The sequence below is a fragment of the Lagopus muta genome, chromosome 8 (assembly GCF_023343835.1).
Source record: "Lagopus muta isolate bLagMut1 chromosome 8, bLagMut1 primary, whole genome shotgun sequence".
Classification (NCBI taxonomy): Eukaryota; Metazoa; Chordata; class Aves; order Galliformes; family Phasianidae; genus Lagopus; species Lagopus muta.
Genome location: NC_064440.1, coordinates 31,759,574 through 31,780,266, shown reverse-complemented (window position 1 = coordinate 31,780,266; position 20,693 = coordinate 31,759,574). Strand labels below are relative to the sequence as shown.

The 20,693-nt window shown below is 42.0% G+C and overlaps 1 protein-coding gene across 41 annotated transcripts in view; it reads right to left on the bottom strand.

Moving 5' to 3' along the window:
- MAP2 (microtubule associated protein 2) overlaps positions 1-20,693 on the bottom strand; it is a 192,535-nt gene that overhangs the window by 19,380 nt on the left and 152,462 nt on the right. For 14 of the 41 annotated variants that reach the window (XM_048953526.1, XM_048953528.1, XM_048953523.1 and 11 more), the window contains 5 exons: positions 14,792-15,049; positions 8,717-12,532; positions 8,247-8,453; positions 7,715-7,849; positions 4,418-4,479 (listed from right to left, as the gene is read on the bottom strand). In XM_048953526.1, the coding sequence (XP_048809483.1) occupies positions 4,418-4,479; positions 7,715-7,849; positions 8,247-8,453; positions 8,717-12,532; positions 14,792-15,049 (4,478 nt within the window). The remainder of the gene's footprint in view (positions 1-4,417; positions 4,480-7,714; positions 7,850-8,246; positions 8,454-8,716; positions 12,533-14,791; positions 15,050-20,693) is intronic. The other 27 variants (XM_048953544.1, XM_048953556.1, XM_048953545.1 and 24 more) reach the window with 13 other exon arrangements.

The following is a 20,693-nucleotide window of genomic DNA, read 5'->3' as shown; positions in this document are numbered from 1 at the left end:
CCCATGTACAAAGAATTTGGCTTCTGCCCTTGTTAAAGGTGATAAGAACGGCACCCTCCTCCATGGGGACTGAATTTGTTTTCAGAAAGTATTAACTGGTCAAAAATTCCTTTTTTAAAACTTTTCCTGCAGGATAAATGACTACTACTGTTTTTGCCACTTACCCATGTGCAAAATGGGCATAACTTCTTAGCAGTCAAGGAAATAACATCCATACCCAACAGAAAGAAGGTATGTCCTGCTAATTATTTATTTTGCTTACGTTTCCTCTGGAGACGTTGCTTTGTACGTATCCACTTTGTAGCACAAATCTTGTAGGCTGGTAATCAATTCTCCTGCCACTGGATGTAATTAATTCCAGGTAAACTTCACAGATAATTACTCAGACACAGTGGGGAGAGAATGTAATCCACATAATTTACCTACACATCTCCAAGCTCACTCTCTCTACCAACTCTGCTACCTTACCTTAGCATCTGATTTTGAGTAGGACAAGCAGTCTCTTGGGCCTGCTGAGGAGGGCCGTACATAATAACTGTCTGTATCGAGAAAAGTGGCCCTTTTAGTAGTTAATGAGCAAGCTGAGCTGGGTCTTGGAGGAAGCAATGACTTTGCTCTAGACTTTGAGGCAGGAATCTTTGACAAAGAAGCAGTCTAGTCACAAGAAAACAAAAGAAAACACAACATGAAGCTGGACAAAAGAAAAACACATGCAACATGGACCAAAATAAAATGCCAAGCAATGAATTAATTATTTTCCTGTGTCTAGTAACGGTGATTATGCAGTTCTGACAGGCAAAGTTTTAGATCTCTGTTGTTCCACTGAAACCATCTGTGTCTGGAGAGATTTACTGATTCTAGAGGGTGCCTTTTTGTGCAAATGCTATTTTTTCCATGTGTTATTAAACAAGAACTTGTACCAGGCATGGCACTTAGCTGGTACAACTGCTGGCTGGCTTCATTAGAAACAAGTGCAAAACTACAGGCACACCATGATGCCCTGGCCTTTTAAAAGTAACTTGTGCATTTGTCATATAGCCCTCCAGGCTACACTCGAGTAAAACGGTGGGAATCTTGAAAATCCACCAGTATTCCCAAGATGTCAGAAGGACCTAACAGCAGTGCTTCTTATGCCACTGCATACACACAAAGATCCTGAATGTAAAACTGTATTGACAATGTGGAGTTCTGGGATGATGAAAGTTTTCTGTGCTTGGAAGGCTGACAGGATGTGTCATCATGATCAGATACTGCTCTAATTCTTAATAATGCTAATATTCCATTGAAAGAACAATTAGACATCAACAGAGTAGACAGCAAATTCTCTGTCGATGCTTAGGAGCATCCAGCTGCTCCACCAAAAGAAACTCCCTTGAAAGAGAATAGGGCTATTTGTCCAGGCAACACTTTGCTTTCTTCTGTAACTGATACTACAAAGAACAAATGCAAGGCTGTTATCTTGGCAATGGAGTCCTGATTCTACTTGTATTCACACAAGCGTGAAGTTACTCATCAGAGCAATCCCCCTGGAATTTGGTAGAGACTACACCAAGAAAAATTTGGCATTTGATCTAAGTCAGTCATCTAGACTTACTCAATGTTCAGAAAAAGTGCATGAATTACTCCTCAAGTTGGTTTATTTATTCTTTTTGGGTTTTTTTAGAAAGTGAGATGAAAGTGGGGTGAAACATCACTTAGAGTTGTTCAGGCCGCTACGAAATGGCATCTAGTTTAGGCTATGTATCTAGCCTATGGAAAATGGAAGCTGGGATGCTGAATGTATGTGTATGTGCTAATAGTGCTTATGTACCAATCCATGCGATTAAGAGCTTCAGAACTGCATAATTCCAGTCCTACTACAAAGCTTTGAGGACTTCAAAGCTGTGGACATCACCATCCACATCCAGTAGCTCTATTAACCAAGATCAGAAACCAGATCAAAGGATGGGAGTGCTAGCATGAACTTTGCAACATATTTATCTATTAATATTAAAAACAATTATTTTAAACAGAATCTGAACACTATGTGTCTCCATCACAACGAGGGCTTCTTCAGGCTTTAACTGATTTGTAACAATTCAGTTTATAGGTACCATCCACTCGAGAAAATTTGGTCTCTTACTTACAAGGACACTAAGGTTTTTATTGATGTGAAAGCACAGCTGTCTTGGGCGATTCCAAAAAGCAGACGTGTGAGTAAAGTCCATCAGATTTTCTGAATTTGGGATATAACTAAGCAGGCCCAAATGTTAATTCAGTCATTTCCAAATGTTCTCAAGTTGATGATCACGCGCAACAAGACTCCAACACAACTGAAAAATCCTTTTGGATTTAGATCCTAAACCCTATCCTTTTCACTCATACTGAATACTGTCCTCCACAAATTTGTGCATCTAATGAGGATACTGAAGTTGGACAAGACCGAGATCTTTCAATAGAACACCTGGGGAAAACATGTGATCCTCAACTAATACACTGCTCTGGGCTTACTGCAGCCTGGATCCCCTCACTTGGCAGGCACTTTTTAACATCAGTAATAGTAGCCCAATCTGGTCCAGACGGATTTTGGTGAGATGCTCAAGACTGGCAGAGCAAGCAAAGAAACCAAATACTTCAGTCCCTGCCTGTGCTTTACCCAGAGAGCTATTCTCATTACTCTAGCAATACATTACCTTTAACAACTGCTATAATTCATACTGTAGGACGTGCCAGCTGTCCACAGGAAAAAGACCTATGTAACCTTGAAGTTGATGAAGACCCAGTAAATCAGGGATTGCTGAAGCAATTTATTTCAGAGGCTCTCCTAAGGCATGGTCAGTATCTCACAAACGTGGGCATACAGCTCCTTCCAGCAGATGGAACTGTGAAGCCTTTCCTGAATTTCTTATGCAAAGGAGTAAGAGAAGTGCAGTTTGAAGGTGCATAACAAACTGACTGGGTTGCATGATCTAACATTACCAGTGGAGAAGAAAAGGCTGCACCTGAACGATAAAGAAGCTGAAAATCAGGAAGAAAGGACAACAACAAGAAAGGAGAGGACAAGGCATAAAACAGAAAACATCCAGAAAAGTGAAGATAGTAATCAGAGTAGGGAAGCAACAGGGAGAGAAGGTAAGCAGGGACTAAACTTCTGATCTTTGGCACAGAGTAAAAGACAGGGATAAGAAAGGTGCCCAGAAAGCAGATCATTTCAGGGAATGGTTTTGCTGTGCTTGTCCTTAAAGCCCTCCATGAACACAGACGAGTCTGAAAATGTGCTAGTATTGACTTCTTTTGGATAAGTGTTTATTGTCCCTCTGAGAAAAGAGAGTAACTGTTGACTAAGACTAAAAACCTTATAGAACTAGTAAATAAGTTCTAGCAGTTTCCCAGTCATAAGCTGAAATGAGTCAGGCCTCTAAAATCACATGAAATCCTAGACTGGAATTTAGTCATGGCTTCTAAATTTCACCACTCCTTCACAGCCTCAGATCAGTTATGCTGCTATCATCATTAATCATTTCTTAGAGTTAATAAGCAACATGTAGCACTTTGAAGACAGCTTCCCAAAGAACTGACAATCTGGTTAGGTAAGCGAAACAAATCAGCCATGGAATACAGTAGGAAATATAGGATAATCCTAAGGAACTGATGTGTTGTGAATGATGGCAAACAATGACAAAGGTTTGTGCTGCAGATGTAAGTCAGCATGTGTCAGTGTCGTGTAGAAAAGATCTGCGTAAGGGATAGTGAAGGAAGGTTGGTCTCCTGGGGATTTTAGAGTGGTGGGACAAGAGCATCGGGTCAGCATGGGAGCAGGAAGAGAGGCACTCAACAGACAACAAGTAAATGCAGAAAGCAGTACAGGCTGCAGAGCAGCTAAAGACAGGACACGTAATTGTCAGGTTAAAACACAGAAATTAGCAGTCCACAACAGTCAAGTAGGAAGCTCTTATTCACATACAAAATGCTACTGGTCCATCATTTATACACAGGTATGACAGTCACAGAATGCACAGATAAGTTAACAGCGTATCAGAATACATCTAGTGAGTCCTGGACGAGGGTTTCTGCCTAGGCAGCAATCAAGCAAGGTGTCAGTATACTGAGTTGTGTACTGTGGAAAGGTTCAAGGGACACAGGTTATCCCAGAGGATGACCTGGCTCAAAGTGCTGAACAGCATCCAGTCCCTGCAGTTTGGAGCCTGTGTGCCTTTCTACATCTGCAAATTGTCATCATCTACTATCTGGGACGGTAATTCAGAGCTAGTTGGTACTGTTATCCAGGAAAGGTGATTTTAATTACCCTTTTAAATGAATAATGAACATGGAAAACAATTTCTAAATGGAAAAAATGAAGAACTGAATTAACACAAAATGATCTGAAATGAGCACAAAGGAGGATTATTAAGAAAGACAATAAGATGATTTTACTCACTGAGAGTTTTTCCTTTGCTTGTTTAAATACACCAGGAGCCTGGTTTGTTTCACCAACTGCTGCTGAGAGACCCAAAGAAAGACTTGATGGTTAAAAATAACAGCAATAATAAGCATTTCCACTTAGCATACTTGTTAGAACGCTCATATACCTTGGAACTACAATGCAAAGCAATTATCTTGTGAATATGTCTCAGTGAACTCATCCTAAAAATGTCTTATATTCATTGTACTTGAGTTAAAATTGTACTTTACATATGTCAAAGAAAGCCAGCTCTTGTATTCATGTACCTGGCGATCTAAGAATCACAGTAAAAAGTTCCAAGGCAAACTAAAAGAGGCTCCAGTTCCGAAGGTTCATCCCAAGATACCCCTTACCAACTGATCTTCAGAGAGCACTGAACAACTGTCCTGTAAAAATCAGGCTCCCTTAAGTAATCCACTAATGAAAGTTTCAAAATAAAGGACGCTGAAATCAGCCCTATTTAAAATACTAGCCAAAATTCCAGTTGGAAAGAGAGAGATTGTCTGGTGAATTACCATCCCAGTTGGATGGTCAGTGCGGTCAGCCACTATGGTCAGTGCGTCATAGCTCAACCAAGCTCTCACACTTTAGCATTCAAATTACACCTGGGACATCAAGTATATTAATTCACTATTTCATTTCTCTGATGCAATATAACTTAAGATTTTCCTCTCTGGGTCGGATTCCATCCTTACAAAGTTGTGGAATAGGGGAGCTTTTGAGAAAGCAGGCTATTAGTTTCACCCTAATGATGCTGTTCTAGAACTAATTCACTGCCTAAAATCTATCTAGATATCAAATCCTTTGGCATCTCTGCCACAGGGACCCTTAGAAAATGCAGAAGCAAGACAGTGGGCACACATGACATCCTCTGGTAGTAATCCCAACAGGATTGGGCTGTTACAGCAGCCCTAACACATTGTACAGGACGGAGACATTCAACTTTCTCCTCTCTCTGTGCAGTTTCTAAGCATGGCGAGGGGATTTCTGGTTTCCTGCCACATATCCCACTCAGTAGCTGGGTCCTCTTAGAATAATCTCCTTCTAAACTGAACAAGTAGGAAAGAAAGTTTATGAGGAGGAAAAAAAAACGTATAGCTACATACTATACTTTTGGATTTGTACCAGTGATAAGTGCAGCATAGTCCTTCAGTATCACATTTTACCCCATCCTCTATGGCTGGCTTTGGTCAGTTCTGCATCTCTTCAAAATAATCACAAATTATATCTTTCCTCCTTCCTTTGGTATTGAGACCTAATCAGCCACCACTTTGAAGTGGAAAGCATAGCTGTGCTGCTCCTGCTGACTTACCTGATAGCACCACAACTTCTCCATCTGAACAAAAGATCTCTACGCGTCTGCTAGCAGTTTAAGTACAGAACAAGCATCTTCTACCTCTTAAGGGACAGCACAACTGAAGACTTGCAACAGAAGTGGATCGCGTGCTGACTCCTGCTCATAGCCAAGCAGTTGGCCTGGCCTTGCCCCAAAACCACGCCTCTGATGGCACAACAGCAGCAGCAACTCACAGCCACAAAGCATGAGTCAAAGCGGGGTTTCCCTCCCATAACTACATCAGTAACGGCAAAGATTTCAATTTCAAAGATTTCCTTGGAGTTGGCCACACAGTTTCTTGTTCAAATGTTAAGGATGAATCTCAAACAACAGTCCTTCCTTGGAAAATATGGCAGTATACGTTACCAGTATTTGTCAGCACTTACCTCACGGTGACATGGGAATTTTCTGTTATTCAGAGGAACAGAATGACTTAATTTCCTGGCCCACTATGTAGAAAATCTGAGCAAATACTAACTTCCTGTTATAGACTCTTGTATCTTATGATTGGATGTGTTTCATTTTGAAGACACAGAAAAGGCAACACTGAGGTTTTAACTAACTGGAATTTACTTAAGGTGCACAGACTGCAGTGTTCTGATGGGACCCCATTGGCCAAGTATCATACAAGTTGAGAGTACAAATAGGATGTACTGACAGCTGAAACTGGCTTCAAGAAACGGTGCTATGTTTTACATAAAAGAAAACATGAGTGAAACAATGCCCCTCTAAGTTCCTGATCCCGGAAAGAACTGAACGACTGGTTTAGGCTCAGGGATATGTATGTTAACATATGGTGCCTACACTCTTGGTGTGCAGTGCTATATGACAAACTTGCACATGGCGTCTCTTCAACTCCCCTCATTAAGCACAAAGAGGGGAGGTAGAAGACAATAAGGGATAACTGAGTTTTCCAGCAACAGTGAGCATGGTGAAACGGTTTTACAGATATTTTTGTTCATTAAGAGGGGAAGAAAAAAGCTTTGACTGTTGCCAGGCAGCACACATTCACTCAAGGCACTGAGCAGGTTTTCTTATGCAAGACTACTGGGATGACTCAGGTCTGTGAGATGCTGCTGGGCCAGAATAGTTGAGAAGAGTTAGAGTATGAGAAGGCAAGACAGCACTGACCACATAACTGCAGAAATGCAGTCAGAGTTAGAATGCTACAAAGCCAACACGCTTTTTGTGACATGAACAATCAACTCCCCATTTCCAACACTTACTGAATCCTCCCTCTGGTCTTTTGCAAGAATACAAGAAGTTGTAACTGCTGTAAATAGTAAAACATATAGAAAAAGAGTTGTTTTAATCTATATTAAACTTTAGTTCACTTTCCCCTACCAAATATTAATTTTTTGACTGAAATGCAATTGTAGTGTGAGTCCAGATTCCTTCTCTCTCAGCTTCATGCTGCATGTGGATGGATTTCCCCTGTGGATTTTGACTGTACAGCATAAACATCAGTAACAGAGTGGAAAGTGTAAAGGCAGATAACATCGATCAACAAAATATAAGTCTGAAACACTTCTCATTATGCAGGAGAGTAAAGCAAAATAATGGAAATGCATACCATGGTTTAAGCTGTCAACATTTTCCCACCAGAAAAAAAAAGGCATAAGAAAAGAAGGAAACAAAAGAAGAAAATGGTGAGCAGATTCCTAGAACAACACACTATAAGCATGATGCCAAGTTACAACCACAGCACTTGGAAGTCCAAGCAATGACAAGCACACATGATCATGACCTCCTTTAAATAAACAAATACCAGGAAAGAAAAAAAAAATGATTAAAAAAATGAAAAAAGCAATACTATTTGTGAAGATAGTCTTGGAGGAATAATAACTAAAAAAGAGAAAAGCTGCTATAGCCATGAGATTAAAAAAAAAAGTCTATGTTTGCCAGCCACATTGCATAACTGAACAGAATGCAGTCACCTGTCTGCTTCCGTTTAACACAGGAGAGATGAGTTGGTCTAGTATATTTGATAGCAGGTTTTAAAATGATTTTCCTGGAGGGAGAGTGGGCCTGAACTTCAGTTTTTTTAGCAAGTTCAGCTTTCTTATACACTGCTATGGACAAGAAAACACAAAAACACATAATCAGGAAAAAAACAGCAAAGTTTCATACAGTACATCAAGTGGCAGGCCCACTGCTCCACAACTGCAGCTCTAAGCACTGTTTCTACTGAGGTGATCCAAGCTAAGTTGGAAGACGGGAGCACTGCTGCATTCATCTCAGATGTGCTTCCCAAAACCCTGCGGGGATTCCTACAGTGAACTGAGACTGGTGGAGCAGTGAGCCTTGCACATGGCTTTTCACATAACTGTACAGTGTCTCATTAAATAGCACCGCACATAATAGTGTTAAGATGCACATCAACTACAACAGAGTAACCTAACAATACTGCACGATACTACAAAAAAAAATTAAATATATAAATATAGTAAGAGGGAGTGTTAAATGAACCTTTTTTCCTTCTCACTTCATCTCTGGAGAGTGTGCTAGGTTCCTTTTTAGCTATTTTCCTTTCAGGAGTAGAAATCCTGCCTCTCCCAGTTTTAAAAGGTTTCTCTTTTTTATGCTTATCGAGAGATGATCTTCGCAATTCTCTCTCTGCCTTCTCCTCTTTAGGAACAGTCTCTAACTGTTCAGTCATGATGCTCCTATCATCATCTGTAGGATCAGAGCACATTGTAACAACAAACAGAAGATTAGTAACAAATGTTAGCAATACTGCAGTGGATGCAGAGTAAAATAATAATTTAAGACTGAGCAGATGGATTAATTGAAAAAAAAAAAAAAAAAAAAGGTAGGCAATTCTACCATTCTTTAAACATGCTGAAATTATTACTACAGCTACAATAATTTTGCTTTTTGATCATTACGGTTTGGAAGCAAAAATATTAAACACACAAAACAAAAAGGATAATGCACACCTTGAGTATCTGCCCAGAGACTGTCTGTGTCCATGATGGAGTCATCAACTGTTGTTTCATCTTTGTAATCATCACACGTTTCCGTTTTGTAGTCAGTGAGCAAGATTTCTTCTCTCTCAGGTGAAGCAGGAGCTTCTGGGGAGCCCTCCCTCGGCTCAGCTTGAATGTCAACCACTTCCTCAATCTCCAGCTCCTCTTCAGCCTGGGAGTCCACTGCTTCGATGTCTTCCTGCTGGGTAGCAGCAAAACGTACACTGTGAGAAGCAGATTCGCCCTCATCAACTGTTGTCTGCACCACTGTGATAAAGTCATCCTCTACGGTCACGACTGATTCAATAATGCCTTTCAGTTCAGGCAGTGCTTCTGGGCAAACCTTGGCTAGCAATTCTTCATCAGTGGGTTTCCCAAAGTCCATTTCTGGGGGTATTTCTGATACAAGATGATGTTTATCCTCTTCTTTCTCTTCTTGTCCACCTAACTTCTCTTCCTCGTGGTCTTCTCTTTTTGTGGCCTCAGCTGTCACTTCTGATGGCAGCAATGTTTGGACCTCTGTAGGTTTCACAACTGTATCAGGAATCTTTTCAGTTTCCTCTGGAGGCTGTGGGATGCTGTCCATCTGAATCTCAGCAGGCTCTTCCTGAGGAGGCTCAGCTTTTGGAAGGAGGAGCTCCGTGGAAGGTTCCTTTGCTGGCAACTGCGTAGACACCTCTTCCTCAGACACAGATGGTTTTGGAGCTTCTCCTTTGATATCCTCCTGTTTCAAGGGTTCTCCGTTCAAACTTTCTTGGGTTTGATCATGTTCTCCACTAGATTCATAAGATTCTTCTTTATCAACTGCCTCTTGATGCACCAGATCAGGCTTAGCTACTTTCTCCTTAATTTCCGTTTCAGACAGTTTGGTGCTGTCCTTCACATAACTAGGCTCGGTCTTGGAAAGTAAATCTGCATCCTTTGCTTCTCTGGACAAGATGATCTGATCTTTCTGTTGAGTTTCTTTGGGCTCAGGCTCTGTTTTTTTAACAGGGGCTTTATCCTTCCCTGAAGGGAGAGAATCAACCTCACTGATCCTACTATCTAGCTGACTCTGATATTCTTGGTCAGCTCTCCTGGCAGCCACTTCCATATCATGCTTTATGGCATTGTAGTCTGGTTTTATTGGAGCTTCTATCTCAGCTATTTCAGGAACAACACTAAGAGTCTTCTCCTTCTCCTTCTCCATCAAGAAAGAAATAGCATCTCTTTCTGCTGTTACCTGTGTAGCTAATATTCTGTCGTAGGTGGTATCATCGGGGACATGAACTTTATCAGACACGGCTTCCTCTTTCATTTCTAAGATTGCCTCAGGTTTTGCCTTCTCTGACTCTGAATCTTTAATGGGATAGCCCTCTTTAAAGTCAGCTTGATCTTCACTTTTTTCCAACACAGTATCGAGCTTCTCTTTTTTCTCCTGCTCGAAGTCCCTCGCTAGAAAAGACTCACCAGTTGCATGCTGCGTCAAGTCTTTTTCACTGAGGAATTCTTCTTTGGATTTTTCAGCTGCTGCCAGCTTCACTTCTATTAAAGACAGGTCAGGAGCTAGGCTGCGTCTCATTTTTTCATCTGTGCCTTCATAAAAGGGACAGGTTTCACTTGTTAAATTCTCACTGTCCTGCACTGGAGAAGGGAGCGGGACTGTGTACTTATTGAAAACACAGTAGCCCAAGTCTTCTAGCTGACTTTCAGCTTTTAGAGTTACATGGTTTTCATCTGTCACAGATGGCAGGGCAGTGCTGCTGTCTTCCACCACAGCATCAGAAGGAACCGACTTCTTTTGTGCCACCTCAGCATCTGCACTCACCGATGCTACTCTGGATCTTGTCCCTGCTAAATCTAACATTTCAGGCAGGTCAGGAGCCAAGACAGCACCATTTTTGTAATAGTCTTTGGCTGGGAAAGGCGATTCAGCCAAGGTCTCAGGCTGGACTTTTTCTTCTGTCATTGCTTTTTCTTCTTCAGCGTGCTCATCTTCTTCTCTGCTATCAATGGGGAAACAAGGGGCCCTCTCCATTGCTGGTGTGGTTGCTGGCAAGTAGTCATCGCCTTCATCCATACTCCCACTAGTGTTAGTTAGAATATCTGATGCAAGGGGAGAAAGATCATGTGCACGGCCAAAGCTAAATCCCAGAGCTATAGAATCCAGGCAGGACATGGGCAGGTTAATAGACATACTTCTCTGCTCAATTGCAGATCTGCCCCCAAGTCCCAGGCTCCTGCTCAGAGTTAGGTCATCTTTATTTTTGCTGTGGAGCTCTCGCTTATCCCCATAGACTTTGGGATCAATAGTGAACATTCTTTCTGTTGGGGAACTTGGTTCTTCGGATTTGTCTGGTGTATAGCTCTGAGCCAGGGTACTGTACCCTATTTCACGAGCAGGCATACTCTGCTGCTGATCCAATTCCATCTGTAATTCTTCCTCCTCTTCCTCTTTGTCTTCAGGAATCAGACGATCTGCCTGGTAAGTCTCATACGCACTCTCTTTAGTGTCACTTAGCTCATAGTAATCGCTGCCTTGTTTCAGAGTGTCTGTTTTGAAGGCTTCCTCTTTCAGTGCAGAGGTTTCAAAATACTTGGACATTCCCGATCGATCCACTTCTGTTTTCATTTCATGAGTAGCCGAAACACCTTCCTTATCCTCCTTGGTTTCTTTTTTAACATCTTTCTCTTGAGAAGGTTCTGGAGCAGGAGCCTTATCAGCGGTTGAACTTGGTGCCTCAGGGCTCTTCTCTGTTATTTGGGATAACTGTGGTGTATCAGGGTGCTCAGTTGTTTTCTCAGGGATCGGCACATGGCTTAATTTGCCAGGGGACACCTCTGTGCTTGGCTGCACGTCCTTTTTCGTAGCTGTTGTTGCTTGGAGCCCACTTTGGTCCATTTCTTTTTCTGCCTTGAAAAGATCAGACATTTTAGTTTCACCATCCTTTGGGAAGTCTGCTTTGTGTGGGGGAAGTGTCTCAACTTCAGTCTTTGTGGTAAATTTAGCATCATCTAATATTCGAGCCTCCCCTTTATCATAGAAGTCATACCTTTCTTCCTCATCAGTCTCATCCTTGGTCATGTCCTTTTCCTGCCCCCATGCAGGAATTTTCTGTGTGCTTGGTGTTTTCAAGCCATCTACAGTTACTGTTGAGACTTCTTGCAGAGTTAGGGTCATGCCTCTGTGGGCCTGTTCATCTTCAGCAAGTTCTTTGGCAAGCAGTTGGTCAGCAGGTTCAGGTTTTATTTTGGCACTGTCTTTGAGGGGAAGATCCTGGGGGATAGCAAGAGATGGGTCTGAAGGCAGTTCACTTTTGGCTGCTTCTGTCTTGGGTTCCGATGTGAACAGAGAACTCCCATCACGGCTGACGGCAAGATCTTGGACATCTTTAAGGTCATCTTTAAATGTCACAGATAGAACTTGGTTGGATGATGAGGGCTTCTCTGCAGTCCTTTCTTCTGTTTTGCTCCCTTTAGGCAATTCAGATGGCAAGTCCTTTTGCACTTCAGAAATAGGAAGCTTGGCAGGAGGTTCTGCAAAACTGGCTTCCAATTTCTTCTGTGAATCAGTTTCCAAGATCTGTTCTGATAGAGGTGAAGGCATTTTTTCTCTGTCTTTGCTCTGTGAATCCTTTTTATCTGTAGCCTCTGTTTTTGCTGGCTGTGGAACTAAGGCATCATGTTTAGGTTGCTCAGTCTTACTGTCTTTTCCAGATTCCTGTCGCTTTGTGTCTAATGGATCTGTTGTGAAAGGGCACGTGCCCTCCTGGACATGGAATTCCATCTTCGTGGCTGCAATTAAATCTGAAGTAGTTTGTTTGGGTTTTATAATAAAATTATTCAAAGCACTTACAGGCAGGCAGTCATGTGGTGTATAGAACATCTTGGTATGAATGATGGAGAGGGAAAAATATGCGAACATGCAGCAAGGCTATCCACACAGAAATCTGCTTTAAAGCATTAAATCCTAGTTTCCTTTCAATATATGATGCTTTGCAGTGAAAATGTGACTTGCACACAAGTAAAAGTGGCAACTGAAATTAGATCATTTCACGTGACAACTTCATCTTCACTGTTTGTATACAAAAACAAACCAGAAATAATCCTCACTTCACTGGTAATTTCTGCTGTACTCTGAGGCTTATGTTAGTTTGCTTTTCTAAGTCCAACGAACAGCATCACTGTGTGCTGCTTACATTTAAACAAACACATTCCTGTATTTATTTTACCTTTCTCAACCACGTGTGTGCTAAGCTAAAGCAGTAATACATACAAGAGGCATGTCAGAAGAAGCTACTGTTTTAGCTGCATCAGCTTTCAACGTTCATCCCTTGGCAAATGGAAAAATCTCACTGCTGCCATGAAAGTGTAAATGGGCAGCAGAGCTATGAACAGTGCTAGACTCAGAGGTCTCCAGCATGGCCAGTCATCTTCAGCTGTAACTGAATACCAGCCATGTTTCAATGACTGTAGCACAGCCCTAATTAAGTTGATTTAAAACTGAAAATACTACACTTACAACATGTCACTATATTTGTATGGAATCCTACCTATTTATTTTTATATATACTCTATTAATCATTAATACCATATTTTTTTTTTAATATCCTTTGGAAAATGATGATTCCTATCACATGGGAAAAAGAAATACAGCAGAATACTTTCTGCATTAGTCTGTAAATAAGCATTTACAAGTTTTTCTTTCTAACACTTATTACAACAAGCATTGGGCCAAATGTGAATCTCCTTACATCTGATTTAAGGTCCATGGAGCCATTTTGTGACTCAGATGAATATGAATTTGTCAGAATAACTACTATCAAACTACAGGTCATTCTTTAAATATTTGCATACAAAGTTAAAAAAGCTACTGCCATTCTACATTCTGCAGGTAGAAAGAAAACAGAATTCTACACCTCCGGTACTTTTTGACCCTTTGTGTTTTTACATTTCATGACTTGCAGGCCCCATGAAGTATAAAAACAAAGCCACTGAGCAGATGTCATCCTTCTTTCACAGACATGGATTAACTAGATACTGATTTTTCTTGCGTATCCTATGGTGCCTTTTACTCTAGCACCAATGTACAACACCAATGGCATCTAAAGATATTCTGTCTGCCAAGGGAATTTAATTTTCTTGAGGTGGGTCTGATGGAAAGTCAGCTTCCCAGATGCAGCCCTTCTTCACCGGGTACTGAATGGGTGGCTATGTCACTACTCCATGCAATGTGTCTTTACACCTTGTTACGCTGACCTTGACCGACGAGAAATGCCATGAAAAGGACAATCTTGAAGCCTAGTTCTCGTGTACTGAAAGACAATTGCTTGGAGTAAATACTTTGTCACAGTAAGCAGATCAGAACTTGATGCTTTACACCCCATCCTAAACTTCATGAAGAAGGTGAATATCCCAGTGCAGCTGATGGGGCTTTGTCTGAGCAGGGCACTCTGGTCAGGTTAAACCTTTGTAATTAGGTAAGACACGCAAAAAAAAAGAGTTTTTGCAATGATTGAGGGAGAAGGGGTGGGCTGCAATGAATGGCAAGGATATGACATAAGAAGCAATAGCTTTAGGGAAGCTAAACCAGAATGCACAGAAGCACACACACAGAAATATACTGCACGCTGCAAATGAAAACATTTCTACAATTCAAGCCTCTTTATGTCATAGTTAAATTCATTAAATCTACTTTTTGAAAGACAAGCAGATGAATCTCCGCACCAAAAAGAAAAAAATATACAAACATTAGCAATGTGACTGGCAAACATGTCTGAGATGGGGGGCAAAAGGCTTGCGCAGAGCAATCGGCTTAGCTGCAAAGCACTTGTATCATGGCAAGGTAAAAAGAAAAAAAAAGGAATCAGCTGCAGCAGCGGGAAACCATGTTGTCATACAGCACCTATGCAACCACAGTATCTGCTACACACTCTTCAAGCATAATAACAAGAGCAGTCATAGTAATAAATGGAAAGAACAGGAAATGAAGCAGCCTTGAAAAGCACCGGAGAAAGCTGGAAGATTCACTGGCAGCAAACACATGCAATCCTACGGAGGACACACCTTCCGCAGCCAAGGAAGGGGATGTGTCTTTCAGAGGCATTTCCCCCACAACTGTTAGGCTCTCCCTGCTGGATGCCACACTTGGTATTTTGTCTTCGTGACACACTGTGGCCTCCAAACCAAAATCCGGCCGACCCTCACCGAGGCCCTTGGCCTGCTCTGAAGGCTCAGTGGGCCCATGCTCTTTCCCCAGTTGCGTCCCAGGAAGAGCAGCAGGTTTCACTTCCACAGCCATCGGACTTTCTACTGGTTCTTCTTCTTGGAGATGGAAAAAGGAGGCGACATCAACACCAACAGTAAACACCAAGCACAAAGCTCAACACGACTGGTTTTCTTAACACTTTCAGCTCTGAACGTTTCAGATTTCTAGGGTTTGCTAGAATCCAGCCCATTTTAATTGCAATAGAATTGATTTTTCCCAAAGAAAAAATACCGAACAAACCCCAAAACACCTTGTCTCCCCCAGAGAAGCACGTTTATGCTGGAAGATGAGAGCTGAAAGTGCTTTATAGGTACATCTCTCTCAAAGATGACTGTGGGTCAAATGTTCATTGGAAATGGAGATGATATTGAACGATGGATGGCTCTGACAACATCTGATAGATGTGCTGTTTAACCCAGTAAGAGACATTGAATTGAGGTGGGGTAAGGTATGAGTTGTTAATTTATTTCCCCTTGCTGTTACTGTCTGCTAAATGACAGCAAGTCTGCCAATTACATGGGTCCTGGTTTTGGCAAAGCATTCAACCACTTGAACAGCCTTAATAAGCCTTGCACATAGCTGGGAACTAATGATTTCACCAGTCCAGCCAAGATTCTTACACCGAGTGCTTTGTGAACTGCTTCTCCCTTGGGCTGCCTGAGATCTGAACCCCGTATGTGAAAATCACAGGTGTAACACAAGGACCCTTCATTTGCTTTTCTGTCTCCCTCACTAGCCTCCAGGCTCCTCTCCTCATCACCAGTTAAGCCAAAGAAACCGATGAACACCACGTTCCTCTGCAGTTTTGAAATACATTACTTTGCCTACAGGTTGCTAGAATCAGTAGACTAGTACCAAGAATGGTCTTTATTCTACTCTTGCCATGGAAGAAAGTCTCCCTTCTATCTTGCCACTGCTGTTCAGACAGAATATTACTTTGCTCTGCTACTATCTCTTCCAATAGGAAATTAGGATTCAGTGTGAATCCTTCAATTCAGCAAAATTCGTAAGCAGCTGACCAGCAGCCAAACTCAAATACACCTAATAACCTCTCTGGGTTTTAAGTACAGTCCCATGTTTAAGGACTTTGCTGAATCAGGCTTAGAAAAAAAGTGGTTTTGAATCTGAATCTCCTGGCATTAAGATTAAACCTCTTTACAAGGGCGTGATTTTTCTCCTGAGACTGACCCAGTTAAAGGTAGGCAATTAACCATCCACTTCAGTTATGGCCTTTAGAAAGTAATTTAAGGAACATAAATACTATTCCAGGCTGAGAAAATACCACTACATAAAGTGCAACATTATTAATAACACATAAAAATGTAGTTAGGGAAAGATACTGTATCTTAAGTGAACAGAAGCTAGAAGATTCCGAATTGGAACTGGACCAATGCCTGAGGGATATTTACATATGGCAGATTGTAAAAGGAACCCAGCAGAACAGCAAGTGTCCAGACAATAGAGGCCCTTACTCAAATAACTTGCTGTACTGCTTGTTTTTTCCAATTTTATGTAGTTGTGTGTGTGCATTCCTTTTAATTAAAGAAGTTATTTTACCTCATTTTGATGGCCATTACTTCACTCAATGCCATGTGTTAAAACTAATTACTCAGTAAGTCTTTTCTTAATTAGGTAAAAGTAGTGCATATCTAGCATTGAAACATTACAGGTTAGGCTTCTGGTGCAAAGCAGTGCCTAGGTTCCTTTAAAGTGGCCAAGTCCCCAGAAAACAAATCGTATCATCTATATTAGATCCCTCTCTTACTGAGTCAGCACATATAGGGACACACAGCTCAGAAATGGATAAAATCTGGGAAGAAAAATCCCATCCTCACCACTAACACAAAGAAAATACTGTGGCTCTCTCAGTATTACTAGAACTCATCATACAGAATTTTTGAGAATAGGGATACTTAAAAGAACCACTGAAAAAGAACTTGCATGAAGTAAATAGACTTCATTGCAGCAGCTGGAAAAGATCTGGCAATAGCTGCAAATGAAAAGGTTTTCAAGAATGGATAAGCACACGTATACGCAGAGGCAAACAACCTGATACATAAACAGTGCTAACAACATCAAAAGTTTGCATCAGCAAACGATTTCACTAGATGTGGATGTGCATGATTGGCAATTACGCTGCTTACGAACTAAAAAGCAGGAATATTTCAAGAACAAATGCAGAAACCCAACTACAGTAAGGCTATGCCTGTGATTTTCTGACTCTCCCAGCTTCAGGCAGATATCCTGACATAACAATCTGCAGTTATTTGCATTGCTCTCATTCTGATGCTGCTGCACTACTGGGCTACATTATCCTGTTAACTGTGGACAAGCCTCCTGCTCTTGAAATGCCCCACTGAGCTATTTCAGTCACAGACCTCCGCCTTCCTCAGGCACACATCCCCAGAGAATTCAGATCTGCTTTTAACTTCACCTCCTGTGTCGCAAGATTAAGTTAATCAAATACTGCCTGATGAAACATGATCCAGTTTGCTTTGGATAAGAAGTCACAGTTCTCATTAGACACTGAAACAGATTCTCCCTCGACTCCTAAAAAGTTGATTTTATGTAAACTCCACAAATAAAATAATACTTACTGATGGACCCAGGCTGCAGAAGGAAGGGGTACAGGAGCAAAGAAATAGCAAACTTTTTAATACGTCTGCCTTGTTTGCAGCCAGCTGACAGCGTTGACTGGGTGCATCCACAGAACAACCGGAGATCAAACGTGACCCAGTACTGCCTGAAGACACCAGTATGGACTGGGGAAAAAAAACCTGATTTCCTCTGTCTAGTGAAGAACTAAAGATCCTCCACTGCTAACTCTAGTACAGGCATGAGTTTAACTCAGCTGACTTAACGTCGGTAACAACCTTCTAACCCACTCTGCACACTGTTCCTAGCTGTGATTCACTGTCACACAGTACAAATTAGTGTCTGCTCTTTTTGCATCTGCCATCAACTTGGCCAGTAGACCTACACGGTTTAAGCACGGTTTCATTGACACCAAAATAGCATTCAGTGTTCACACTGCAGCTTCACTTTGAGAGTGAAAGACTTGGGAGTCAGACACTTTCCTTCCCCAGAAAGCAGCAATCCCAGGCACACATATAATGGAATGGATGGCAGGTGGGTAGAGGGGAAGAGGAACAAAATGGGACCATGCTCAGTTCACCTTCATCATAGCCCAACAAGACCTCTGTGCTCTTCACTGTGGCACTGGGATGTGTACAAGAGCCAGTCCACTCCGAGCTGAACAAAGGGTGCTCATAGTACTCCTCATCCGAATTGTAGGGCTCATCATCGGCTACAGACACTGAGATGGAGGGGGCCAGGCCTTTACGCCACTCCCTGCTGGCAGCAGGCCCGCAGCCTGGGCACAGGGGTAGCGGTCCCACCTTATCCTCCGCCCCTGCATCTACAAATAGACACACAGACAAAAACTGCAGGACAGACAGAAACACGGCAAGACAGGATGGATGCATGCACCAGCAACACTAGCCACTGTGTCATACTGCAGAGTGGGTGAAATCAGCCAAGCTGCAAAGTAATGCAGGATGGAGGGATGGGGCAGCTGTGTGTTTTAACACGTGCCATGAATGTGGCACTTCCTGCAAGGTCTGTGAACGCTGGGAACCAACAGCCGGAGTAAAGTAATTTCCAGACTGCACTCATTATTTAGAGGAATATACATTGCGCACAAACCACATCTCACAACTTGCACTGGCTGTTCTAAAAACTTTTGGACTGTCCCAACAGTTGCATTCTTTTGTATTCCTCGTCACCAGGTGTCAACGGCAGTCATCAAGGTGTACTTTTTTTGTTGTTGTAAGTCCTTCAATTCTAAGTGTAAACTAGTTTGCTTTTCACCAATTGTCATTCTTATCTATTTCAAATGTACTCACTCCTTTTCCTGTAAATAACAGTTAAACAAAATGAACAAACAAACAAAAGTGCCTTTGTCTAATTGCCAGCTTTCTTTGCTTCTGAAAAAGGCCACACAAAGCTGCTCATAGCACTCTCTGTTGGTCCTGTATTTCACACTGTTGTGGCTCATTTCTGTTGGAGAAAAAGCTTCCCACCTCAGAGTTTAAAGGTGTCATTCTGAAGAACTGGTATTTACCCGCCACTGTAGCTTCACAGATAATCACATAATCAGTTCAGGACAACACCATCTACTGACAGCTATAGGGAGAGATAGCCTGGGTTTGCTCTTCCAGGACAAAAATAATACAGTGCAACAAAAATGACTGACCCATACAGACCTAAAGAGGAGACCTGGCTATAGTCTGCTCTGACCACGAATTGAGCCATGAAAAACTAGAATTCTAGTATGAGAGAAAATACATCTCAAGTCCATTTTTTTGCAACTTGTTGTTGCCTGTGGCAGCTGCAGTTAACCCAACTGGATTTCCTAGCAGCGTCAGGAAAGAGTCCATGCTGAGCGTACCCTCATCTTTCTCCAGACAATTACAACTTAAAGATCCCCAGAGCTTCCAAAACTTTCCTCACAGATAGAAAGCAATGAGTCAGGAAGCAACCCTTTAACACAGACAGAATAACTGGTACTAGCCAGATCTCTGTGTGCAACCCAAAGGCTCATGAATGCCACTGTTACTACCACTACCAGGCTTTAGAAAGCCATTTTTATCCACCTCTATCATCTGGTCACACCCTGTGACCAAACCGATCCCATCACTAAGAGCTCTTAATGTATTGATTAGTGTTTCTTCTGCCCCAGAAAAGGATGCTGTAATATTAACCCTATTAGGCTCAAGCAGTGGAAAAACAAAAAACAAACCCCCCCCCCCAAAAAAAAGAGAAAGAAAAATCATTCATCAATCTTAATATTAATAGCTCCAAAATGTCTTCCTGTGCTGTAAAAGAAAGACTATCCTTGCGTCAGAGTCTGTGACAGCCCTGAGCTGGTCTGACCAGTAATGAATGTATGTCAAGTGCACCTATGCACAAATACAAATAATGCCCGAAGAACTTTAGAGGAGTCATACCTACAATTTTGTTCAGGGCACAAACGTTGCCTTGAACTACTGATAATTTAGATGCTCCACCCCTGTAGTGTAATCTAAAACACAGATTCAGGACTTCAAGTGTGTTTAAAAGCAAGGTGTAGAGAAATGTACCAGCTGCCTGCCTCTGCTGAGCAGGAAACTGCAGAGCCCTGCAATAAGAGACGCTAAATGCAGGGCTGAACCTTGCCTCCCACCTTTCCCTAGCACTTCAGGCCTGGCAACAAGGTTGCAGTGAAGCATCTTCTCGTCTTGATCAACCTGCAATGCATAACCACAGGTTTCTTCTCGATAGAAACTTCCACAAAATGCAGTGACAGATCTGAGGGGACTCGCTGTTTCCAAAAGATACGTTTCAGAGGATGAAGAAATGGCACAGCACGTGACAGCCCAGGAGCCAACTCTCTCCTGAGCACATTCAGGACTGCAAGATCTAGTGCTGTGCAGATGCCCTCACACTAGTTTCTGTTTATCACTGTGGACAAGAGCAGAAAGGGGTGTGATGCACTTGCTATCTATTTGCTGGAACCAGGGTATTGTGGAGAAGAGAACAGAAGGTTCTCGTGGCCAGAAGCACAACAGGAAGGGAAAACATGCACAGAGGAGGAGGTGGTGCACTACAGAGATGGAAAGTGCAATGAGAAAAGTGGACGTTCTCTTTCTGGCTGTGGAT